The sequence below is a fragment of the Labeo rohita genome, chromosome 1, assembly GCF_022985175.1.
Source record: "Labeo rohita strain BAU-BD-2019 chromosome 1, IGBB_LRoh.1.0, whole genome shotgun sequence".
In the NCBI taxonomy this organism is placed as follows: Eukaryota; Metazoa; Chordata; class Actinopteri; order Cypriniformes; family Cyprinidae; genus Labeo; species Labeo rohita.
Window position 1 is genome coordinate 35,825,340 of NC_066869.1, and position 23,528 is coordinate 35,848,867.

The 23,528-nt window shown below is 36.2% G+C and overlaps 1 protein-coding gene across 4 annotated transcripts in view; it reads right to left on the bottom strand.

The window, feature by feature from the left end:
- The window catches only part of spock3 (SPARC (osteonectin), cwcv and kazal like domains proteoglycan 3), a 64,852-nt gene that overhangs the window by 28,255 nt on the left and 13,069 nt on the right, over nucleotides 1-23,528 (bottom strand). For 2 of the 4 annotated variants that reach the window (XM_051114867.1, XM_051114876.1), the window contains exon 2: nucleotides 16,197-16,307. In XM_051114867.1, the coding sequence (XP_050970824.1) occupies nucleotides 16,197-16,307 (111 nt within the window). Of the gene's footprint in view, nucleotides 1-16,196; nucleotides 16,314-16,398; nucleotides 16,507-23,528 lie in introns of those variants that run through there. The other 2 variants (XM_051114859.1, XM_051114851.1) reach the window with 2 other exon arrangements.

Sequence of the window (23,528 nt, forward strand, 5' to 3'; positions counted from 1 at the left end):
GCAGTTACACATTTTGATGACTGCCATTTCACTCTCTTCTTCCTCTGAGTGTGTGTTTGCTTGTATGGCATGCATGCAAATGCATCTTGGGATAAACAACAGCACATGAAATCCATTACAGCGTCTCCGTTGGTCATTCATAATATCCCTTCCATTCTTTCCCGCTCACAAAGAACTTTATCTTGCTCAGCCTCAGTGCGTGTAAACACTGTCATTGTTTTTTTTCTCCTGTTTGTGCCTCCATTTCAGCAGCTAAAGACAGCTGCCACCCAATCTACACATAGATCACATTTGATTTTGTGCATCTGTTTTTCTTTCACTTTATATCTTTATATACAATTACTGTATTCATCTATAACCTACACAGAGAATGTAAGGGAGCAGGACAGAAATAGAATAGCCTTAGAAAGTGCCCTTATTATGAAAGCCATGTGATAGCATGGTTTTCAAAGTAAATAGATGGGTCAACTGCAGTCCTCCTATCTTGTCTTGCTTGTTGCTGATGCTTCAAACATGTACATTCGCCAGACTGGAAGGTGATACTTGGTCTGGTCAGGAAATATTATATATACTCTTATATACTCTCTACTCTAATATAATGAATAATAGTTTTCTGTTTGTTTGGTAAAATGCCTGTGATAGGGAATAGTGATAGGGAATTAGGTTAGGTAATATTTTTGTTGCTGTGTTAAAGTTGGAATCGTGCTTAGTTCTTGTAATTTTCTTGTCTATCTAGAAAAGTAACCCAACTAAATGAGGCAATTACATGAGTTAAATTAAATTGTTAAATTAAAAATATTAAATTTGATTAAAAAGACTAGAATATGACGGCGTTTTCGTGCATTGTTAAAAAAAAAAAATTCTAAGATTACGAGATTTAAGTTGTAATATTTCAAGAATAAAGTCCAAATATTATGAGAATAAATTCTAAATATTTAGAGAATAAAGTCGAAATTATGAGAACAAAGTATTTGCAGGGAGGGTGGGATGTTCGCCCAAAGCGCGCACAAGCATAGAGACGTGTTTCAGACAGTGCAGCATTGTTGATTACTCTTTCATGTCTCCCTGCATTTAAGATACATAGCTTCGCTTGGGGGTTACATTGCAATATTGGAAATATTTCTGTTTTAAACCATGATGGTGAACCAATGGATATAACACAAGCAACGTGCAAACTTTGCACAAAAGTTATGCCGGTGAAGGTCTGCATTCAGGTGCATATTCTCTCAGAGACGACAAGAGACGAATCTACTTCAACATATGCTGATAATAGTGTATAACTGTCTATAATTAAAGAGTGTGGAAAAATACATTGCAAGACACTTTGTTTTTCACTATAAAACTGACAGATTTTGAAAGCTGAGACTTTCTTATAATAAAAGTACTAAAAGCACAAAGCTTATTGCTATTATTGGGTGGGTGGTGCACTACAAATAGGCCTAATGAATGCAATTGAAGATGTGAAATATTATTTCCAAGAATAAAAGTATAATGCATGGTATGATTTGCTAATAATCCTACATATATTCAAATAAATTCCGTTGGCCTGGCAACTTCTCTCGGTGCTCCCATTGCTACGATTTTAACTTTAGTCTCAAAATATTTCGATTTCATTCTCGAAATATTTCGACTTCATTCACGTAACTTCGACTTTAGTCTCGAAACATTTCGACTTTATTCTCAAAATATTTTGACTTTATTCTCATAATTTTGACTTTATTCTCGAAGCATTTTGACTTTATTCTCAAAATATTTAGACTTTACTGTCGTAAATATCGACTTTACTCTTGAAATTTTACTTTCTCATAATTTCCAATTTATTCTTGAAATATTTAAACTTTATTCTTAAAATATTACGACTTTAATCTCGTAATTTTCAATTTTTTTTATTAAACTTGGCACACCGTTGTACTAGAACACATCAAATTTTATTTTTAAAAAAGCCTAATTAAAAGTGCAAACAAATTGTCCTTAATTGATCAAATATCACATTTTTTGATTGATTGTGTTTAAATAAAGGAATACCATACCAAGGATACCACAGAAACCATATACTGACTTTCAACTAAATATTTATTTAATGTAATAGTTCATTTGGAGTGTTTACATGTCTTGCATGTTTCACTTTTTTCCTGGCTCGGGTAAAGGTCTCATTCTCTTCTGGTGAATATATATGTGTGTGTGTGTGTGTGTGTGTGTGTGTGTGTGTGTGTGTGTGTATGCTGCATGCTCCATTAAGCCATCGAACCTTTCTACTGCTCTTATATTAATAGTAATCTGTGCTCCTCCATTGTCTGCTGCTTCACAACTCACACAATCAAGAACAGGAAACCATAAACATTTGCTCTGAAACCACTGGAGTGGGCTTACAAAGTCTAGACACTATGAACAGCAGACCAGGAGAAGAGGCCCAAAACATTATGAGTGCCATTAAAGATGATAGCTCTGGAGTTGTTACTAGAGATTCCCCAGACTATGTCTTAGATGCTAAGATTACAGATATTATTATAGATTCATAACAGTTTGTACAAATTATTTATATTTTATTCTATTATGTACACTATCTTGTATTGTACATACCATAATATATTTTGTTGTATATTCTTTCTGTTTATGGTTATCCTATTTACATTTATGTATACTTTCCATATTACATTTTATTGTGCACAACAACACTTAAGGGAGTAATGGACTACTAAGGGTGTTATATAATCGTGATACAACAAGAGTAACTGTTTTCTGTTACGGTTACATTTAAAAAGCAGCAATTGACCCTTTGCAGGGAGGTTGACTGACAGGCGATCTGACCAATCATAATGCCAAATACGTCATTTTTGACAAACACTCATATGCAACTATTACAGAAGTTTCAAACGCTCACTGATGCACCAGAAGGAAACACAATGTATTAAGAGCCATGGGTCTAAACTTTTGAACAGAATGAATATGTGTACTCAACACCCTTTCACTGCCATTACAAAGCTTGGATGAGGCAGGACATTTTTAAAAAAAAATATAACTCAAATTGTATTTGTCTGAAAGAAGAAAGTCATATACACCTAGGATGGCCTAAACGTGAGTAAATCATATGGTAAATTTTACTTTTGGGTGAACTATCCCTTTAACTGCAGTGTGTTATTTAATATTACATTTAAATTATATTTAAATAAATATACTAAACTGCAACTTAATCATTACAAATGTGTTATTACAAATATATTTAAAGACATACAAGTCTAAAATGTAATATTTATTTAATCATAAACACGTTTTAGTACAAACAGTACATTTTAAAGACAATATAAGTAATTTAATAAAGATATACTTAAGTCTTACTTAAAAGGCTAAAAAAACACACTAAAGTTTAGCTACATGCGTTTCATTTTAATTTAAACTTAAATAGATTTTAATGAAGTTGCAATTAACATGCAGTCAAGTGTCCAAAACCAGGATATTCTATTCACACATAAGTATATTTCATAAATATATTATTTTAGTAATCAGTGCTCTTTAAAATATGGTACAGAGTGCTTCTTCGCACAAGCGAATCTTGCTACTGGAAGACATTTTAAAGTAAGCCTAACACTCCAATCTAAACATATTGAATTCCCATGTTTTCACCTGTAGCTCAGCTTCTGTTTGTCTGATCCTCCCTGTGCCAAAAATAAATTGCTTCTCAGGGATTTATAAAGTCACATTATATTGCATTGTAATGCATCTCAATCTACAGTAATTAATTAGTGTGTGCAATTCCCATCATTTGTTTCATTTAAATATACTCTCTATCGCCACAGTTCTCATGCTTCAAACACACATACACAAACAGATTAGCATAGTCTGAGCACTATAAATCATGATTATTTCCACTGTAATCACTTTAAGGGCATTTCTCAGCATACAGAGGGATTTCCTAGGGTATTATTAGAAGGCTTTCAAGCATATGTCGAATGAATAACCAATAAAGAAACAGTGCAACATTAATCTGTTAATACTAAGAGAAGTACAACATTTAACCAGTGACAGTGCACAGAATGTACAGCAAAATCCCTTTTTTATCATCACCATGCACACTTAGCATATTGAGGAGCAGGTCAGTGTGTGTGAGAGAGAGAGAGAGAGAGAGAGAGAGAGAGAGAGGGCGGCCAGCATGACAGCAAGGCGGCTGTTCTCTCATGCAGAAAGTGCCGGAAGCGTCTCACCCTTCTGACATCATTCATTCTTTATGACTCTCTGCACCCCCCCCCCCTCTCTGTCCAGTCTTTAACCACATACACATTCACAAGGGTACCACAAACAGGAACATGCAACCTTACAGAGAAAGCAGAAACTACACAGAATCAGAACAGAATCAGTCAATGCCACTCCAACACCAGATGCTTCTTAATACAAGCGATAAAAGCTAACGCTTCAGAGGCATTCAAGCTTACAGTGATTTAGTGACAAAGTCATTCATTTTTAAAGACAGTTGATGATTTCCTGCAAAATGAGTGACAGCGACTGTTGGCAACGCTTTATGCAAATGAGAACAATTTGATGAGGTTACTCCCATTGGGACTGCAGACTATGATCACTGCTCAGTAGACTCTAATTTGAAGCTGAAGCTTTAAAGTTTAGTCATCTCCTATTTAGACTATAATCAAGCTGCTCTTTTCAAAAAGTATCTATTGCACACTGAAGCTACTAGAACAGCTGTTTTCAAGCTGGGGTCAGAATCTTGTATTTATATTGATCAATCTATTACTTTACCTTAAAAAAACAAGCATTTAAATGGCCAAGACAGAAAGAAAAAAAAAGTCCCTCAACCTCAGTTTTTTATTTAAGAATAAGGGTTAAAACTGCTTGGAGAACCTGGATATATGTATGGACTTTAAAAGTGTGAAAATAACAAGAATATATTTTTTTTTACTTATTCCAAGCTCTAAAATATTTTATCCTTTAGAAATCACTAAGAAATTGCTGTTTGCGAACCACAAATTGAAAAATTCTTGTAAATTTGTTGATTTTTAAAGGTGTTAAACCAGAAGAATATTCTTTTTTTTTTTAAACTTTTTGGAAAGATTGTTTGTGATCTTTTAAATATGTGATTATCTAAATTTAAATAGAGGTGTGAACATGCATGCACCCAAGCATACTAGTGCTGGGCGATACACCGGTTCAAATGGTAAGCCAAAAAACAGCTGGAAGTGGCTAAGCAATGTAGACCGCATCGTGAATTTAGAGGAAATCCCTGTTAACTGAATACATTTTGGACTAATGGTTAAAGAACTCTTAATAACACACAACTAATTCTTGAACTGGGCAAATAAACAACCTGTTGTCATGACAAAAAACTTATCTGTGGGAACATTTTCACAAGATGCGAAATACGTACCAATAAGTACATATCACTGCAGTTTCCAACAGAAATGATCAGATTATCAAATCATCAGATTATGTTACCAACACTGTATTTTTAATACTGTAAGGGTAGGTTTAGGTTTGGGGTAGGTGTACACAACAATATAGCACAAATTGTCAGAACACCAGAGAAAACAAGTTTGCTCGGTAGCTCAGCTGGCATGGAATTGGACTTAGGATGTGAAATCCTTGGGTACGAATCCTGTGAAAAACATGACTCATGATGAAAGAGCTAAAAGATGAGAGATCAAAAAACAAGCTAAACATTTGCTTTTGTTCATGCTATCGGGTAGGTTTCAGTGTAGTGCAGATAGTACGTTATTTTAAATTGTCATGGAGCATTGGAGTTATAGCGCCACTCAACGGACATTTCAAGTCAGAACTGCAGTGGCACATACAAAACCAAAGTCACATAAATGTAGCTGATACAGATGTGGCCGGAAACTAACAATAAATTAAATTTTCTACCTATTGGACAGTGTTTGATTAAAGGGTCATGAAACCCCCCTGTTTCAGCACTGGTTAGTTCTCACCGTAGTTTTGAAAAATGCTGCAAAAGTGGGCGTGGTGCGCTGCGGAGGGGGAAGATGGGAGAGAGTCAACTTCGGGTTCAGACAGTTTCATTTCGCTCCCATTGAGTTAACAACACAAATAAATGCACAGGCATTTGCACTCTGCATCAACAACAAAGATATGAACATGCTGTTGTACCTCTATTAACTTTTAAGGCTTATTTTGTGGCATTCATAATCCTTTTGATAGGTTGCGTTAAAGAGTTGTAAAAAACGCTATTACACTCACCTTATGAATGAATCACGTTTGTGCCGAACTCTACTTACAAAGCAAACAAATACAAACAGTCTCCTTCAAACCATTAACGTTTCTCTCAGTTATTGTACACAATCTCACAGTCCGAAGCATCTGTCATAGCAAATCAACACGCGCTGTCGTGAATAATTAGACTAAGCGTTTTCTCATAGGATAAGAATGCGCAGCCTCATGAATAATTGAGACACCAACGCGTCATCGATGTACTATAGTCCACTGCCACGACACAAACTGTGACGTCAGCACAATGTAGATTTTAAACCCGGAAGATGAAAATAAAGCAAAAAAGCTAAAAATTAACAAGTTTTCTCCAACAATTAAAATTAATGGATGCTAACATTGTCATATATTATGTGCAACATAAACACCTCTGCTCAAATCTCAGAAAAAGTAGTCTGGGGTTTCATGAAACTTTAATGTCTACATCTACCCCAACCCTAAACCTACCCCTTACAATAATGCAAAAACAGTAATTATTGTACAGTACATCTGTATACTATCCGGCCTTTACCATTAAACGTACCATATGTACATTCCTCATGTACAGTGATATGTAGTTATTGATACGTATTTCGTGTCTTGCGATAAAGTTCCCACAGGTACATTTTCACCCTTGACCAGGTAGCAAATAAACCAACTGTAAACCACCGTTATCAGAAGCCAGAGGTGCTGAAGATGGATGCAAAGAGGAAAAAATACTGTAGCAGGCAGAGCAAGATCTCTGTTCACAATATTTCTTACAAATATTGATTTGAAATTAAATGAATGTGTTTTTGAGGGGAAATGACAGTCTTCTGAAAAAGTTTAGACGATTTTATTTATGTCTTTTATATAATGCATATTAGTTCACACTTTATTTTAGGGTCCAATTCTGCTATTAACAAACCATAAACAATGACATTTGCCTCAATAAACTCCTGAATCGCTGCATATTAATAGTTAGTAAGGCAGATGTTAAGTTTAGGTATTGGGTAGGATTAGGGATATAAAATATGGTCATGCAGAATATGTGCTTTATAAGTACTAAAAAACAGCCAATGTCTTAATAATAGGCATGCTAATAAGCAACTAGTTAATATTCAGAATCTCCCTATATTAAAGTGTTACTGCATAATAATGTCTTATTTGAAAACGTGCAGCGCTGCTTTCTTTACAGTTGAAACCAAGCTGTATTGCTATATTGCAGCTTTTCCATAAGCGCCACCTGCTGGCAGAGAGTGAATTTACGTCTCATTCAGCCCATCTGCATTTTCTGTTTTGTGCAGATATGTTTTATGTAGCATAATTTTACAAAGCTAAGGTAAGACGATTATGTTTTTGCTTTAAATTCTGAAAATATACATTCTGATTTAAATCAAAAACTGCTCATACTATATGTTTGTTTGGATCATGATTAAAATGCAGTGGTTCTGAAACTGTTTCATGCATTCTGATTCAAACAAAGGCACAATCAAATGGGGAAAACAATGATAAACCATGAAACCACCAGAATCCTAAAAAAAAAAGAAAAAAAAAAAGTGATTTTTGGTGAAACCGCCCAGCACTAAATACATGCATAGCCTACATGCATAAATGCTATTAAAAAAGATGTATATCCAGCCAGGTTTTTAGTTTTTGTATTGATCGGGGAAAGCAGTCTGTAATTATTCTGTATTTTAAAACCTACTATCATACTACTAAAAATGTAGCTAATATATCATCATATCTTCAATCAACATCTCAAAAATTCAGCAGCTTAGAGATGAATAATCATCACCACTTCAATCTGTCTTATTTTCACCATAAAAAACTGCACATTAAACATCAAATATCTTTTGACTCCCTGTGATTGTGTCACATCACACAGCCACTTTGGTTTGTAAAGCAAAGCTAGATTCAATTAGCTTCATGATTAGTATCAGCTGCGTTAGATTTTGTTGAGGGAATGTATATTAGCATCACTCATACACTTGTCCGTCTGTGTTTGTGTGTCCATGTGGACAGTCCTAGGGGCTATTTTCATAAACATGGCAAAATTTCTCCTCTCTCTCTCCATTAGCTCAAGGCCTGAAGCAGACTGCCAACCTCCATTCCATTAAGAGGACAAAGAAAAGAGGGTGAATGAGAGAACAGAGCGACAGACACAGAGACAAGGCTGTAAGGATGAAAGAGAAAGGAAGATACAATTCAAAGTACAGAGTATGAATTAGTTATCTTCAGTTAATATTCTCCAACACAATCTCTCAATTTGCTAGTACAGGAGTTTATGAAACCACAATGAAATTCAGAGTGAGAAACACTATCGAATTGATGAACAAAGAACAAATGTCCAAAAACCAGTCATTTGACCTTAGAATAAACTCTATAAATCACATTTCATTCTCAGTGGTAATGTACTGTTACTTCTCAATAATATTGGTAATGTCTTTGTGGGGGAGATCTAACAGTGATTTCCCAGGGGGAACATTTTTATCGCACCACTCAAAATTAATCAACAGTCCTACAAATGAATAAACAGTAATGTTTCTTACTTTAAAGCTGTCTCAAACATTTTCACTCAAAGGCCTGTGCTTTAAAATAAATGGAAGCCATCCTGCTCCTGTTATCCATGGTTAATTTTGTGATTCCAGACATTTCAAAAACTGTATGTCCTTCCATAAGAACAACAGGGCTGTCACTAACGATTATTTTGTTAATTTAGTAATCTGTTGATTATTCTGATGATTAATCGAGTAAACAGATCATTAAAAAAAAAAATATATATATATATATATATATATATATATATATATATAATTTTTGTTTTTGAGGTAATAAAAACAGACCTAAGCAACCAATAGCCTTTATGGCAGCCATCCTGCTCCCATTAACCATATTTAATTTTGAGATTCCATACATTTCAAAAACTGTACGTCCTTCAGTAAGAACAATAGGGCTGTCACTAACGATTATTTTAGTAATTGAGTAATCTGTTGATTATTCTGACGATAAATCGAGTAACCTGAAAATTATTATACATTTTTTTTAGGTAATAAAAATAGACCAAAGCAAACAATAGCATTTAAAATTACTTAAAATACATACAGTACATAAAAGCAATAAGGCCATAATAATAATAGGTTTAAATAAAGTATCAAAAGCAAGTAATCAAATGGTTTTATCGAACAAAACTGTGAAAATGCATAACGCAGAAGGCACTGTTTTTACACTTTACAGCATGATCTAATCCTTGTTTAATATTGACTAAACAACATTTAATTTAAATGTCCACTTAATCTTTAATATTTGTCCATTTCTTTACTACAGAAATGCTACAGCCACTGTAATTTCTTGAATATGTGGACATCAAAACGTGTAAACTTAGGGTGAGGGTTTGAGCTTTTATTTTGAAATCGTGATGAGCAGTTAGCATATATAGAACGATAATGATGTGTTGGTGTAGGTTTATAAATTATTTACCTTACAAATCTTCATGAAATGGTGAACATTATAATAAACCCAAACTCACAGCAATATGCAGAGATGGAGTTTGTAATGCTTCACACATGTAAATGTGTGAAATGTAAAATACTTTGTGTGGAGCAGCATTTACTGTGAATGGAGCCGGTCTGAAATACAGTAACCTATATGAATGTAAGTAATTAAAGAGCATACATTAAACCTGCATCGCATATATATATATATATATATATATATATATATATTTCATTGAATGGAATGCGCCACTTCCGGTATTTACTTGAAATGGGGAAAATGCAGTCAAGGATTTTTTATAATCAAGTACTTGAACTGAATCGAGGAAACGTAACAGCCCTAAAAAACAATATTGTAAAAGTGTGTGAAGATTCTTCAAATACAAAAAATAAAAGGATATTAAAATATGTAAAATTTAATTTTTTAGTAAACTTTAGTTCGAATTACAGTATTGGTGATTTTATAGATAAACTTTGTCAGCTGAAGTATATCAGTAACTTTGGCTTTTCTTTTGTGATTTGTTAAATGCCTCAATAATCTATTAGTACTGAAATCAGACTGATGGCTCAATCGGACTGTAAAGCCTTTATATAAACACCTCAATCGATCCGACTGTGCTCAAGCTGTATAACATTTAGATTTGGATTGGCTGGTGTAGACCTGCAATAATCCTAGCAATAGAAATAAATAAGCACATAAATGTCTGAATCTGAATATTTTCTTAATCAAATTAAATAAATACCTTGCATGTGCAGTGCAAGTATGTTTACATATGTTTTACAATACATCTCACAGTCTTGCATATTTACGTCTTACAAACTGGTCAGTGGAGGAGGACTGAATATTTACAAAAATATTAACTAAAAAAAGCTTTTCTGACATATATATTAGCTATCGGTTTAGATATGTTATTAAAGGAGAAGTCCACTTCCAGAACAACATTTTTCAGATTTGTTATCCAAGGTGTTCATGTCTTTCTTTCTTCAGTCGTAAAGAAATTGTTTTTTGAGGAAAACATTTCAGGATTGTTCTCCATATAATGGACTGATATGGTTCCCCATAAGTTTGAAGTTCCAAAATGCAGTTTGATCTTATTTGCATGTTCACTTTGCAAAGACTGGGTCGGAACTTCTGCAGCGATATAGGATGATTTTTAAATGATTTTTGAAGTTGAGGGAGAAAATACAATCAGAGTTTTTCGACATACCCTAACTGTCTTGAGCCAGAATACACAGAGTTCAGGGAGAGCAAGACAAGACAAGCGTTATTAAGCGTTATTAGATTAAAAAGTATTTAAATTGTATTTTTTTAATGAAAATTACCAATCGCTTCGCTAGATAAGATGCTTCTTCCTCGGCTGGGATTGTCTACAACCGCATTTGGGCTTGTTTGAAGCCACATTTAAACTGCATTTTGGAAGTTCAAACTCGGGGCACCATATCAGTCCATTATATGGAGAAAAATTCTGAAATGTTTTCCTCAAAAAAACACATTTTTTTATGACTGAAGAAAGAAAGAAAGAAAGGGGGTGAGTACATTATCTGTAAATTGTTGTTCTGGGAGTGGACTTCTCTTTTAAGGAAAAAATTACAATTATACTCATGGTAGCTTTGGTGACATTATTGCATTTTCTCCAGTTCCGAACACGGAATACATGTAATGCACATGTAAATGCATATATAAATTAGACTGCAAATTTTAGGGTTCTAATAAACAGTACTTTGAGAATTTGCAAACAGAATTTAAGCATACCTACATGCCATTATAGTACTGCAAAAGCACTGCAGTTTTTCCATTTTGTGAGATATAGTCCTTCCTGTCACTAGGATGTTTTCCAGTCGTGTCCTTTACACCAAAGTCAAACACATGCCCGTGGATTGGCTATGTTTCTCATTCAAGCCTCTCAGAAAGTCATAGAAAATTCTCTATACTCTTTTCTTACCTCCTCTGGCAGCATTAGCCTGAAGTTGATAGAGCGTTAAAAATGTCACTATAGCACAGCTGACAGTGAAGTCAAGAGTGTGTGTATGTGTGTGAGAGAGAGACACAGAAGATGTTTGACACTGCAGGGGGATTACTGATGGCCATTTTCAGCCTGTCAATCTCACAAAGCCACACACATACACACACTTCACCAAACAAAGGCTTGACAGCCTGTGCTTCCCGTACAGTACATGTGCAGTGTCTCAGAACTTAAATATGATTGGGGGTCTGTGATTTTAGGGCTCAGAGTCTTTCAGTAATTGCTTTGCTGTAAGGGCCAGTTGATTACAGGAAAAAATCTTGTTGAGCCGCGTTTGCTGAACAACTAATCTGCATAAATCACTTTCTCTTTACTGATGGCCTGAAGTGTCACATGGAAAGTAATCTTTGATGTGCCTTTAGCTGCGAAGCTGGGAAAAGAAAAGAAGCAAGAGAAGACGACTGAGAGAGTATTTTATATGTGCATGCACTGTAAAATAAAAAGGGAATTATGTTTTATCCAGCATATGTGATTTTTGAGGCACATACTTCAACTTCAGAAAAACACTAAATTTCTTCTAAACTTGTCTTGTTGCCCAAACTGTTTATTTTTGAGCAATGTTGCTGATTTATTAAGGGTTTGTGAGTTCCCAGCATACATTGCATCATGAGTTCATTATGTGGATTTGTTATAGAATTACTGTTTTAATGTTTGTTGATTTCTTCTTTCTTGTTCTTAAAGGGATACTTCACACAAAAAGGAAAATTCTGTCATCATTTACTCATCCTTGTATTGTGTGTATACATTTCCTTGTGCAGAACACAAAAGAAGATATTTAATTTGACAGAATTTAAATGTATTGGTTACCTCTGAATAGTTTTGCCTGACTAGTTATTTGTTTTATGGTATGTTAATACAGTCCATCTTTTTTTCTATTGTTCGTTGATTGCAGTGTTGGGGAGTAACTAGTTACATGTAACGTAGTTACGTAATTTAATTAAAAAATAAATGTAACTGTAATCTGTTGCCGTTACTGAGAATAATGTGTAATTAAATTACAGTTACTTACTTCATTAATTTCCCAATTGCATTGACTGATGTTTCAGGAGTTTAGGACACAGAATTGGACACGTTTATTTGAAAACTGTTTTATTTCCTATTTGGGTTTATGTACTGTATATGCTTTATTTTTTATGATTGACTGTTTTTTCCAAGGCATTGCTAGACGCCAGTGTTTCCTGTCATAGCTATGCAACGATTTGATTTCAAAAACAGTATCATAGCTATTAAACTATATCTTGTTATAATGTTAAAAGTGGTGCAAAAGAGGTGAAAAAGAGGTGCTAAAGTCTGTTCCTGTGTTTTAAATAAATTTTTTTATAATCTTATTTAAAGTGATAAAGGATTTTTAAACTCTGACAGTATTCAGTGTTAATGACTGTAAGGTTAATCCTGATTGTTTAAATGTTTGAATACGAATAACAGTTGTAATGAAAACATTCGTTAGAAATTTAGAAAAATAATCAAAAAAAATAATCGAATGTAATCAGTTACATTAGTTCAATAAAGTGATTGAAGTAGTTACGCTACTTATTTCTAGGGATGTAATGATATAAAACTCTCACAATACGATAATATCTTGATATGAAGTCCACAATGTGATATTTATTGCAATATTAAACAAAAAAGACAAATGAAGACTTGGGAAAAAAAATCATTTTGTACATTTTAAAGTTAATTTATTCTGTCTAATGCACTTTGACAGTTCAAAATTAAGAGCTCCAACCCATGTTTTTAACTAAGAAAACTTAAGTCAGAAAAAAGTCAGTGAACCTTACTTTACCTGAACTTTAAAGGGGACTCAACCCTCTTTTTTAGTTGTGGTATACTGTCTCAGTCTAAATTACATACATACTGGTGTTTAGAAAGCCAAACAAATTAGACTATAATAATAATAACAACAATTTTACATTATTGCTATTCCTATGACAGAATAGCCATATATTGTAAAACAACTACACTGTAAAATAAATGAAAATTAATATTTCATAGGTGCATTATTTTTTGCTTTACACTACAGTAGGGAAATTACAATACCTCTTTTTTTAATTTCTACACTTGAAAGAGATATTTTGAATTTGGTCTGCACTGACATCACCCATTTAAACTGCTAGCTGTCAACAATTCATACTGCAGTTTTAAGCTTTTATTTTGATGGAAAACTCCAACTTCAGTGAAAACAGGCTTACAAAAACGCGTCTCACTGCAAATCTAAAGAAATGCTGTAATCATCTGCCGTGAAAATAAAGCATAAATGGTGGACGTTTCATTTCCAAACATGCAATAAACGAGCTCACTGCATTCGAAAAACACTGGATCACGAGCTGATTGCCTGAACGAGGAACGCGCTTTGCTTTGAAACGCGCAGCGAAAACAGACTTGATGAAGGGATTAAGCCATATTGTGCTTTCAATGGCCCATAACACAACTTAAAGACCATTTATGTTAGAATAAGTAGTTTAAATATATTTTAAAAACTACACCGGAAGACCTATCGTTTCATATCGTCATGTGACCACGATAATATCGAAAGTTTTGTTATCGTGATATCACAATATTGATAATACCATTATATCCCTGCTTATTATTCAAAATTAGTAACTTGTAATCTGTAACTTATTACAGTAACCTTCACAGCACTGGTTGAATTTCATGAAGCATTTTTGTGATAATTGTTGAAGCCATTGTTATCTATACAAAACTACTGCAACATCTTTGCAATGCAAAATGTTGTCCTCTGGAACAAATTTTCACATTAATTTTGTGTGAATTTGCATTAATTTGCAGTTTGTTGAACAAGAAGCCTTTAGTTGTTTTGACGAACATTTAGTTTTGACGAGAACATATTGTCTGACTGAAAGTAGCATTATACAGTAAGAATCTCGGGTATTAAAATGTCAGTGCATTATGACATTCTTCATATTGAAATGAAACCTCAATATCATCGGTGTTCTTGATTCTACCATTTTAAAAGCGTTAGTTTTTACTGGTGCTCCCATAAAGTACACTTGAACAATTGAGTAAAATGAGAGTGGGTACACAGTAAAAGAGAGGGAGAGAGAGACAGAATAATCAGGTAGTGAAGCAGCAATTTGTCATGCCCTGTGTTCGAGACCTATGCCACCCATGTGACTGTCTTAACTACATCCCTTACATAAACAACATTACTGCAAATAGGCACACAGGAGGAAATGGAAGTCCTCTGGTCCAGATGATATCATTACACTGAGTGTTCACTGTCAATTAACATCATGTTTATAAAGAACCTTGTTATGTAACTCGACACATCTTGATTGTTGTTTTGATGTTGATGTGCATTCAGATAAGCTATCACGGCTCGCCACTTTTGGTTTGCCAGCTACCGTGTGCAAATTTATAACACATATTGTTCTAACAGGTCTGACACAGTATTTCCCAGTATTTCTTTGCTTTATATCTTAATCAACACAAAACCAGAAATGAGTTACACCTACATCATAAAATACTCAATATATTTGACATTATCATTAATATGTTTACACAATAGTTAGATCCGGTCCTTGAATTTAATTGGCCGAGCGGTGTTTTTTTTAAAAGCAGAGTTTACAAGTGTGCAAGTGTTACAAATCACATAAGCTATTCCAAACTGACTTTTGACATGCACTAGATTTATGCTTTTGTCTTCTTGCACTTATTTTTATTTACAAAGAAGAAACATACAATACAACTCACTGTTTTTATCTGAAAAGTTCCTCAATATCTACATCTTTATGTCGTTGTTCTGACTATCAGCACATGTGCAGCATATTCATTTTTTAATTTGACAGTGCTAATATTTTTATAATTTCATAAATCATGATTTGTGTGCTATTTAGCAAAGAAAAATCTTCCCTAGAACAAGTACTTCTTAGGGTAAGAGTAGCACGGTTGAAAATCACTGCACTAAGACATGCGCACACGCACGCACACACACACGCGTCAAGCATCGCAACATCCGCAGGTGAAAGAAATACTTATTGTTTGTAAGATGCTCTCATTTCTGTTCTTTGTATCTAACGAACCAAGTCCTCAGGCTGACAGACACAAAGCTAATAGACCTGGTCTTAGTGTATTAGCTCGTGCATGGTTAAAATAGCCTTTCCAAAGCCCACTTAGCGGCGCAGAAGTGACGCACTGAGTCTAATTGATTGGTGACTGTCTTACGTGAAATACTGAATTAATGCAAAACGGAACTCTAAACACGGATTTACGAAAGGCGTACTTGGGGCTGTACACAGGCCAAATGAAATCCCATGCTGCTTCTTACTAAACATTTAGCGTCTAACCGTAAAAATACACGACACGCTCTCAAACAACACATATAGACCCAAATTACAGGATGTCTTAAAACCAAATAAGCTGCCTATCTAGTCAGCATCAATTCAAGTGCGCTTTCGATGCCCCAAAACGCTATCTAGGTAGACGGCTCTCTAGATTAAGGGAATGAGCAACTGTTATGAAGCAGAGCAGCACTCACATCTCTGAATTTGTCCCATCTCCCGGTCATCCATTTGTCGTCCAAAAAATTGCCGTTGCGGGCAGAAGCTCCGGCGATCAGCAGCGCGCAAACACCGACCAGCACAAGCATCTGCATCGAGATAGAGACAGAAATCAACACCTTGATAAACACAGCTACATAAAATGCCGAATAACCGTTACAGTAATCCCTTATGCGTCACCTTCAAGAGGAGAATGTGAGCGCTGTCATTGACTGAACAGCTCCGTGCTAAGACTCAACTGATCTTCACCAACCTCTCTCTCTCTCTCTCTCTCTCTCTCTCTCTCTCTCTCTCTCTCTCTCTCTCTCTCTCTCTCTCTCTCTCTCTCTCTCTTTTCTCCCAGATAAAGCGTATGCTAGAGAAGGCGGACGTGGGCGCGTGCGCTGTCTTTCCATTTAACATTGAGTTTCTAATTATTTTCTCTCTATATGGGTTATACCTACATCTGAATTAGAACTATTACAAATGTAAATTGTCAAATAAATAGTAACCCTAAGTTAACGTATTAAAGTACTACTGACATGCTTAAACGTCTCACTGGGAAGGTCCAGAAATTAAACTCGATGACACTAATGTGTCATTTGTTAACATTAGTTATTGTATCAACTAAAATGAACGAACAATGAACAGTACTCTTACCACATTTTTTATTCATCTTTGTTAATGTTAATAAAAATGCAATCGTTCATGTTCATGTTTATTAATCGCATCCAAAATAAGCTTTTGTTTACATAATATACACTGTGAATATTTATTATATAATTTTTATTATATTGATATTTAATTTTATTAAAAGTAATATTTTTATTATATTCATATTTTTCTTAAATATATACATGCATATGTATATATTTATATATACATAATAAATATACCCAGTACACACACATATATTATGCAAGCTAAAACTTTTATTTTGGATGTGATTAATCACATTAATCGTTTGACAGCTTATATATAATAATGCATTAGTAAATGCTGAATTTAACGTTAAGATTCTTGTTAACTAATGTGATTAACTCATGTTAACTAATGTAGTTAACTCATGTTAACTCAAACCTTATTGTAAAGTGTTACCTAAAACTCTTATGAGGACTGTAAAAACTGAGTAATACTCAAAAATATTATTTAAAAAGGAAAAATGACTTATATTCTGTACATTTCAAAAAAAAAAAAAAAAAAAAAAGTGTGGGGAAAAAGGAAAAAAAAAAGATATATTAGAAATGAATTAAAGTCAATTCCTAAATGAACTTTATATAAACACATATCTTAGAAGTCTTGAAAAGTCTTAAGAAAGGCTACCAAAATGGCTATAGACTATATTTTGTCTTTATTGGCAATGACAAACAATACACAGTTCATTTAACATATCTTTTGTGATCTTGGATATTATATATATCTTGCATTATATATTTATTTATTGTGTTTTGTTTGTTTGTTTGCTTGTTTGTTTGTTTTTAAAATTTTAAGCTTCCTAGACATGCATTACTATGTGCAGACAGTTTTTTTTTCTGACAAATGAGCACTATAATTATTGTCTATTGGTAGTCATCAGCATGCCACATATGCTGTGGATTACCACACACAGTAATAAAGGGATAGTTCACCCAAAAATGAAAATTCTGTTATCAATTACTCATCCTCATGTTGTTCTAAACCCATAAGTCCTTTGTTCATCTTTGGAACACAAATGAAGATATTTTTGATGAAAACCGAGAGCTTTTTGACCCTGCATAGACAGCAACGCAACTGACATGTTCAAGGCCCAGAAAGGTAGTAAGGACATTGTTAAAATAGTCCATGTGACATCAGTGGTTCAACCATAATGTTATGAAGCTAAGAAAATACCTTTTGTGTGAAAAGAAAACAAAAATAATAATTTTGTCCAACAATTTCTTCTCATCTGTCAGTCTTTGATGCACGTTCATTAGAGTTCCACATTGCATGCATGCATTCCTCTGCTTGTAAACACAGCATATCCGGCTCCTGCATCAGCAACGCCATGCGTGTGCATCATGGTACTCTCGTAAATGCACCTGCTGAAGGCTGGCACAAAAGAAAAGAAATTGTTGAATAAAATCATTATTTTTGTTTATCCCTTTAAGCTGTTTTAAACACAAAACATTCCTTTAAGTGGACTGAGGCACAATGGAGCTCAAAGTACATAAACTGGCACTCCAACCACAAACAGTTGGAGGGGTCACATAAGCTCATGAAAAAAACACTTTGGATGAAAGTCCCTGCAAGATATGTTTCCATATACTTTATTAAAGTCACTAATACCTTTTGCCATTGTTTTTATGCTCTTACACCTTGGGATGCTCATCCCGAGGTGTATTAGCTCCATGTTACACCCAGATCTACCCCTGGCATTGTTCTCCCACACCTGTGCCCAGTCTGCCTTCACAGAGTCTCACTCAGCACTTGCTAAAACCAAATTCTTACTTACTCTGTCTGTTTTTGGAACGACATGTTAAAAGCTTTGCTTCACATTTTCTTCAGCTTTAATCCTTCTTAGCATTCCCTACTGTTTTTTTTATTTTTTTTTCCTGAAGAAGAAACAGCAAATAGTCCTTAACAATAATAGAACTTCTTTATTTTTCTATTTTCTGTAAAGCTGCTCTGGCAAGTCGAATCAAATCAAAACTTTCAATCTAAAATGTATTCATTTATTACCGTAGATTGGCATCTAGTTAAAACTCCTCTTATGGATCCTAAATCAGTCTAAAATGGTTAAAACACTTTACTCAGACCTTCACACAGCATACAGTCTTACATTTTCGTAAACCAGCATACAAGTTTTTGTATTACAATAAGACTTACAATAAGTCTGACTAAACATACATTTACACTCGTCAAACACAAGAGCTTGCTTAGGCCTGTTTCACACATACAGCCTCTGACGTGTGACTAACGGATATTCATTTCATCACTTATATTAACAGGTTACAGCATTCCCACTGTGCGCGTGAGCATGTTGTACCTCAGAATCCTCCCTGGCGTGGCACTGAACATAGTTTCTTGCTGAGCCTGTTTTTGCTGTGTATCACACTGAACTCAGCGAAAAAATGCACTTTAAAGCTATTTATTAACCCAATCTTTTGCAATATAGGCTTTTATGAAGAAACATAAAAGAATGGGAAAAAGACTGATTTTAGATGTAAGCAGTTTTTTAAACCTCATGTTGGGGTTAATGTAAAAGAACTGTGAACTGAAAAATCAGTACGGAAAATTCCTTCGTATTCACATGCTGCACCATATTAACGTGGCTGAAATCAGAAATCACTTCATTTCTGTTTTTTTGTTTGTTTGATTGTTTGTTTTGTTTTGTTTTTGCTTCACTTTTACATTGTTTGTGTGTGCATTGTGAAGCAGGCCTGATAGGAATAGTGTAGGATTATTGTGATGTTTTTATCAGCAGCTTAAACTGTCATTCTGACGGCACCCATTCACTAAAGAGGATCCATTGGTGAGTGATGTAATATTTAAAAACTGAGGGTGAGTTAATTTTCAACAAATTTTCTACATTTCTTTAAAATTCTGTCATTATTCACTCACCCTTGTGTCATTCTAAACCTGACAGTCTTTCTTCAGTGGAACACACAGATGTTCCACAGAGGAAAGAAAGGCAAGGAAGGTAGTATTTTCTGAGAATCTGTAGTCAGGACTTGAGGTGAGTTTATTGGGCTAGTAAAAATGAATAAGTAATGGTGGACAAAGAAAGTACTGCAGCATGTACGAAATTAAGGAGTCTGGGGCACATCTAACTAAGACCAATGAAATATTTAAAACAGAAAAAAAGTGGTCTAAGAGCTAGTGGGTCACCTAAATCCATGAGGGAGAATGATGTGAGAATAAGCTTTTAATGTGTGATGGAACTATTATTCTTAGAAAAGGAAAAACAAAGGCTAGGTCTAGCACCCTCTGCTGTTTGAAAGAAGTCAAAAACTGTACATAATGACTTTGCATGTTTTGTTTAGTTTTTTTTTTTTTCTTTGAGTGATGAGGTATAATGGGACAATAATAATTTGTATGATATTTGTGTGCCAACATACTTGCGGGAAACAAAAAAATAATTCTGGATAAAAACAAAATAATTACATTAAGGTGCATTGCTGTTTTGCACAAACACATACACACTGGGCAAAAGACAAGTGTTCTGGTCACAGCATGTTCTGTATTATTTAAAGCATGATTAAAAATGCAGTACTAGGCTTGAGATGTAGCAAAGAGTGATTTCCTTCTGCTCACACTCTCTCTCTCTCTCACACACACACACACACACAAAACACCTCAGCTTTCACTCTCTCTTACCACCTATACCACATGTGTACTGTATGCTGGCAGCTGGGATAAGGGAGGTATGTTTTCTCAAGCTTTTTTTTTTTTTTTTTGAGAGGAGTTTTCAGGGGAAGTGGCTGATTTCATATCATTTTTGCAGAATTTGACCTCTTTCATTTACCTTTGAAAATATGGGACTTTTTTTAACTTGTAAATGCATGCATACCTATATTTTCTTCAAAAAGGAATCTGAAAGTGTGAACAGATGGCTCAGCAGATGTTTCAAAAAAGGAAGTCTGCAAACACACCTAACAAACAGGCCTGCAAAACTTATCTTTGCAGTACTTGCAGTGGTTTGCAATTTGTACAACGTATTATTAAAAGAATAGTTTAGTTAGAAAAATTGCTAAAAATGTACTCTCCCTCACCCCTCTAAGATGTACATCTTGCTTCTTCAACATGATGATTTTGAAGAAATGTAATATTACATCACTTGCTCACCAATGGATTGGGTGAGGGTGTCATCAAATGTGACCGCAAAAACTTCAAAAATTCAGAAGTAATCCACAAGAATCCAGTCCATGAAATAATGTCTTGTGAGTGAAACCCATCATTAGGGCGTTTTAAATTTTAACCTTTGCTTCTGGATGAAATATGAGACCATAATCCGTTATAATGCTTCCTCCAGTGAAATAGTCTATCCACTTTTGACCTCTCATATCAAAATACATCAGTATTTGTTTAGAATTGTTTGGACTGTTTGCTATTGTAAATGGTGCTTGATTTGCGCATATTTCTGATTCCTGATTCAGATGAGTTTCACTGGTAGGAAGCAATATTATATTTAAAAGACTCTATTTTAGCCCCCCCCCCCAAAAAAAATTTGTTTATAACAAACATGCAGCTTTTTGTTTCACAAGATGTTAAAGGGACAATATGTAAGTTTCTGCTGCTAGAGGGCGCAAATTCAAAACAAACAAAGAACCAAAGGCGTAGCTTGATGACGGAATCATGGAAGTTGTATTCTTCATCCCCACAGCCGATCCGTCGGGGCTCGGTAAGAAATCATGTCCGTGGATGAGCTAATGTATTAAAGGCTTATTGAGGTCACTGTAGTACGAAGCAGGGTGGGGCTGAAAGTCGTGGAAGCGAAACGAGGATGCTGGAGAGATTGCTAATGAAGAATGAGCGCGATACACAGCTCGAAAGCACCAGAGTTTTTATTATGCCACAGTCTAACGCTTCCGCTCCTTCTGGTCATGCGTATGTGAGGTAAAACCACTGATCTATAATAGAAAATTATCATTATATCTGTTACACGGACGGTCTCTGTGGCTCCCTCTATCCCCCACCAGCGGGAGCTCTCACCGGAGTTTTAGAAACTACCCTTCCCATAATCCCGTGCCTGGGACTGTCACTTCCGGTTCCGGGTCTCCCGGTTCACTTCCCCTCTGTCGGCCATTTTAGGGCGCTTCACGGTCTCGCACATCGCGAAGTTTTGTTAGTCATGCTATCAATCCTGAGCGTTCTTTTCTCGGACTGCCTACTCGTTGCCAACCGGACTGTGTATCGTGTGTGTGAACCTTTGCTGCCTGCCTTTTGTCGACCCTCGCGTTTCCTTTGGATTAACCCCTTTGATTGCCGCCGGCCCCGACCTATTGCATGGACTTTGACTACCCGATTGGATTTGCCTTCACCACACCTGTCCGCCGTTGTTGACCCGAGCTTGTTGTTTACGTCTGAGTGTTTAATAAAGCTGTTGCAAATGGATCCAACGCCTCCGGATTCGTCCTTGACTCCGTTACAGAAAACTTCGCCAGCTACGGATCCAGCGACAGCAGGTCAGATTGCATCCGAGGTTTCCGCCCAGGCCTCCATGTTGTCACGCCATCAGCAGCAACTGGACCATCTGACCGCCCTAACCGAGCAGCTGGTACGGGCCGTACAGGGACTGCAGATCGCTGCACCACCGGCAGTTTCTCCTCCTCCGGCCGCCAGTCCGTCCCCGGCCGCTCCGCCCGTCACCGCGAGTCCCCGACTGGCGTTTCCGGAGAAATTTGACGGTTCGCCGGGTAAGTGCAAGGGGTTTCTACTACAATGCACTTTGTTCGTAAACCAGCAGCCACACCTGTACCCCACCGACGAGGGTCGGATTGCGTTCGTTTGCTCGTTGCTTACTGGGAAAGCTCTGGAATGGGCCACTGCTGTTTGGGATCTCGGTCAGCCTACTTTCCCTTCTTTCGCCGCCTTCCTCAAAAGCTTCAAGGAGGTCTTCCAGCCCAGCCCAGAGAGCAGTGAGGCCGGGGAACAGATAATGGCATTAGAGCAAGGACGACGCACCGCGGCCGAATATGCGCTGGACTTTCGCACGCTGGCGGCGCAGAGTGGTTGGAACGACGGACCCCTAAAGTTGCACTACCGTAAGGGATTACAGCCGGAGCTACAGGTGGAGCTAGCTTGTCGAGACGAGGGGCTGTCGCTCAGCCAGTACATCGATCTGTCCATCCGCATAGACAACGTCATGCGCGCTCGCAAGCCCAGTCGAGCAGTCACCATGATCCCTCCAACCAGTCCCATCCCCGTGGCCTCACCAGAACCTATGCAGCTGGGGGTGACTAAACTGTCTGCAGAGGAGAGAGAGCGGCGCCTCAAGAACAACCTCTGTCTGTACTGTGGACAGGCGGGTCACATCCGAGCCACCTGCCCCACTCGACCACCTCGTCCGCCTGCCTCGGTGAGTTCAAACAAGTTGCATCTCAATCGCTGTGAGATTCCTGTGATTCTGTGTTATGAGGATAGATCTGTTCGGGCTACCGCCTTGATTGACTCCGGCGCTGCCGGCAATTTCATCGATGCGGACTTCGTAAAGGCTAATCGTCTGCCCATTCTCTCCTGTGTTTCCCCTGTGGCAGTGGCCGCCCTCGATGGGCGACCATTAGGAACTGGACGTATCGAACACACTACAGGGGACCTCACCCTCCACACCGAGCCCCATCACAAAGAAACCATCCGGTTTTTCATCATTACAT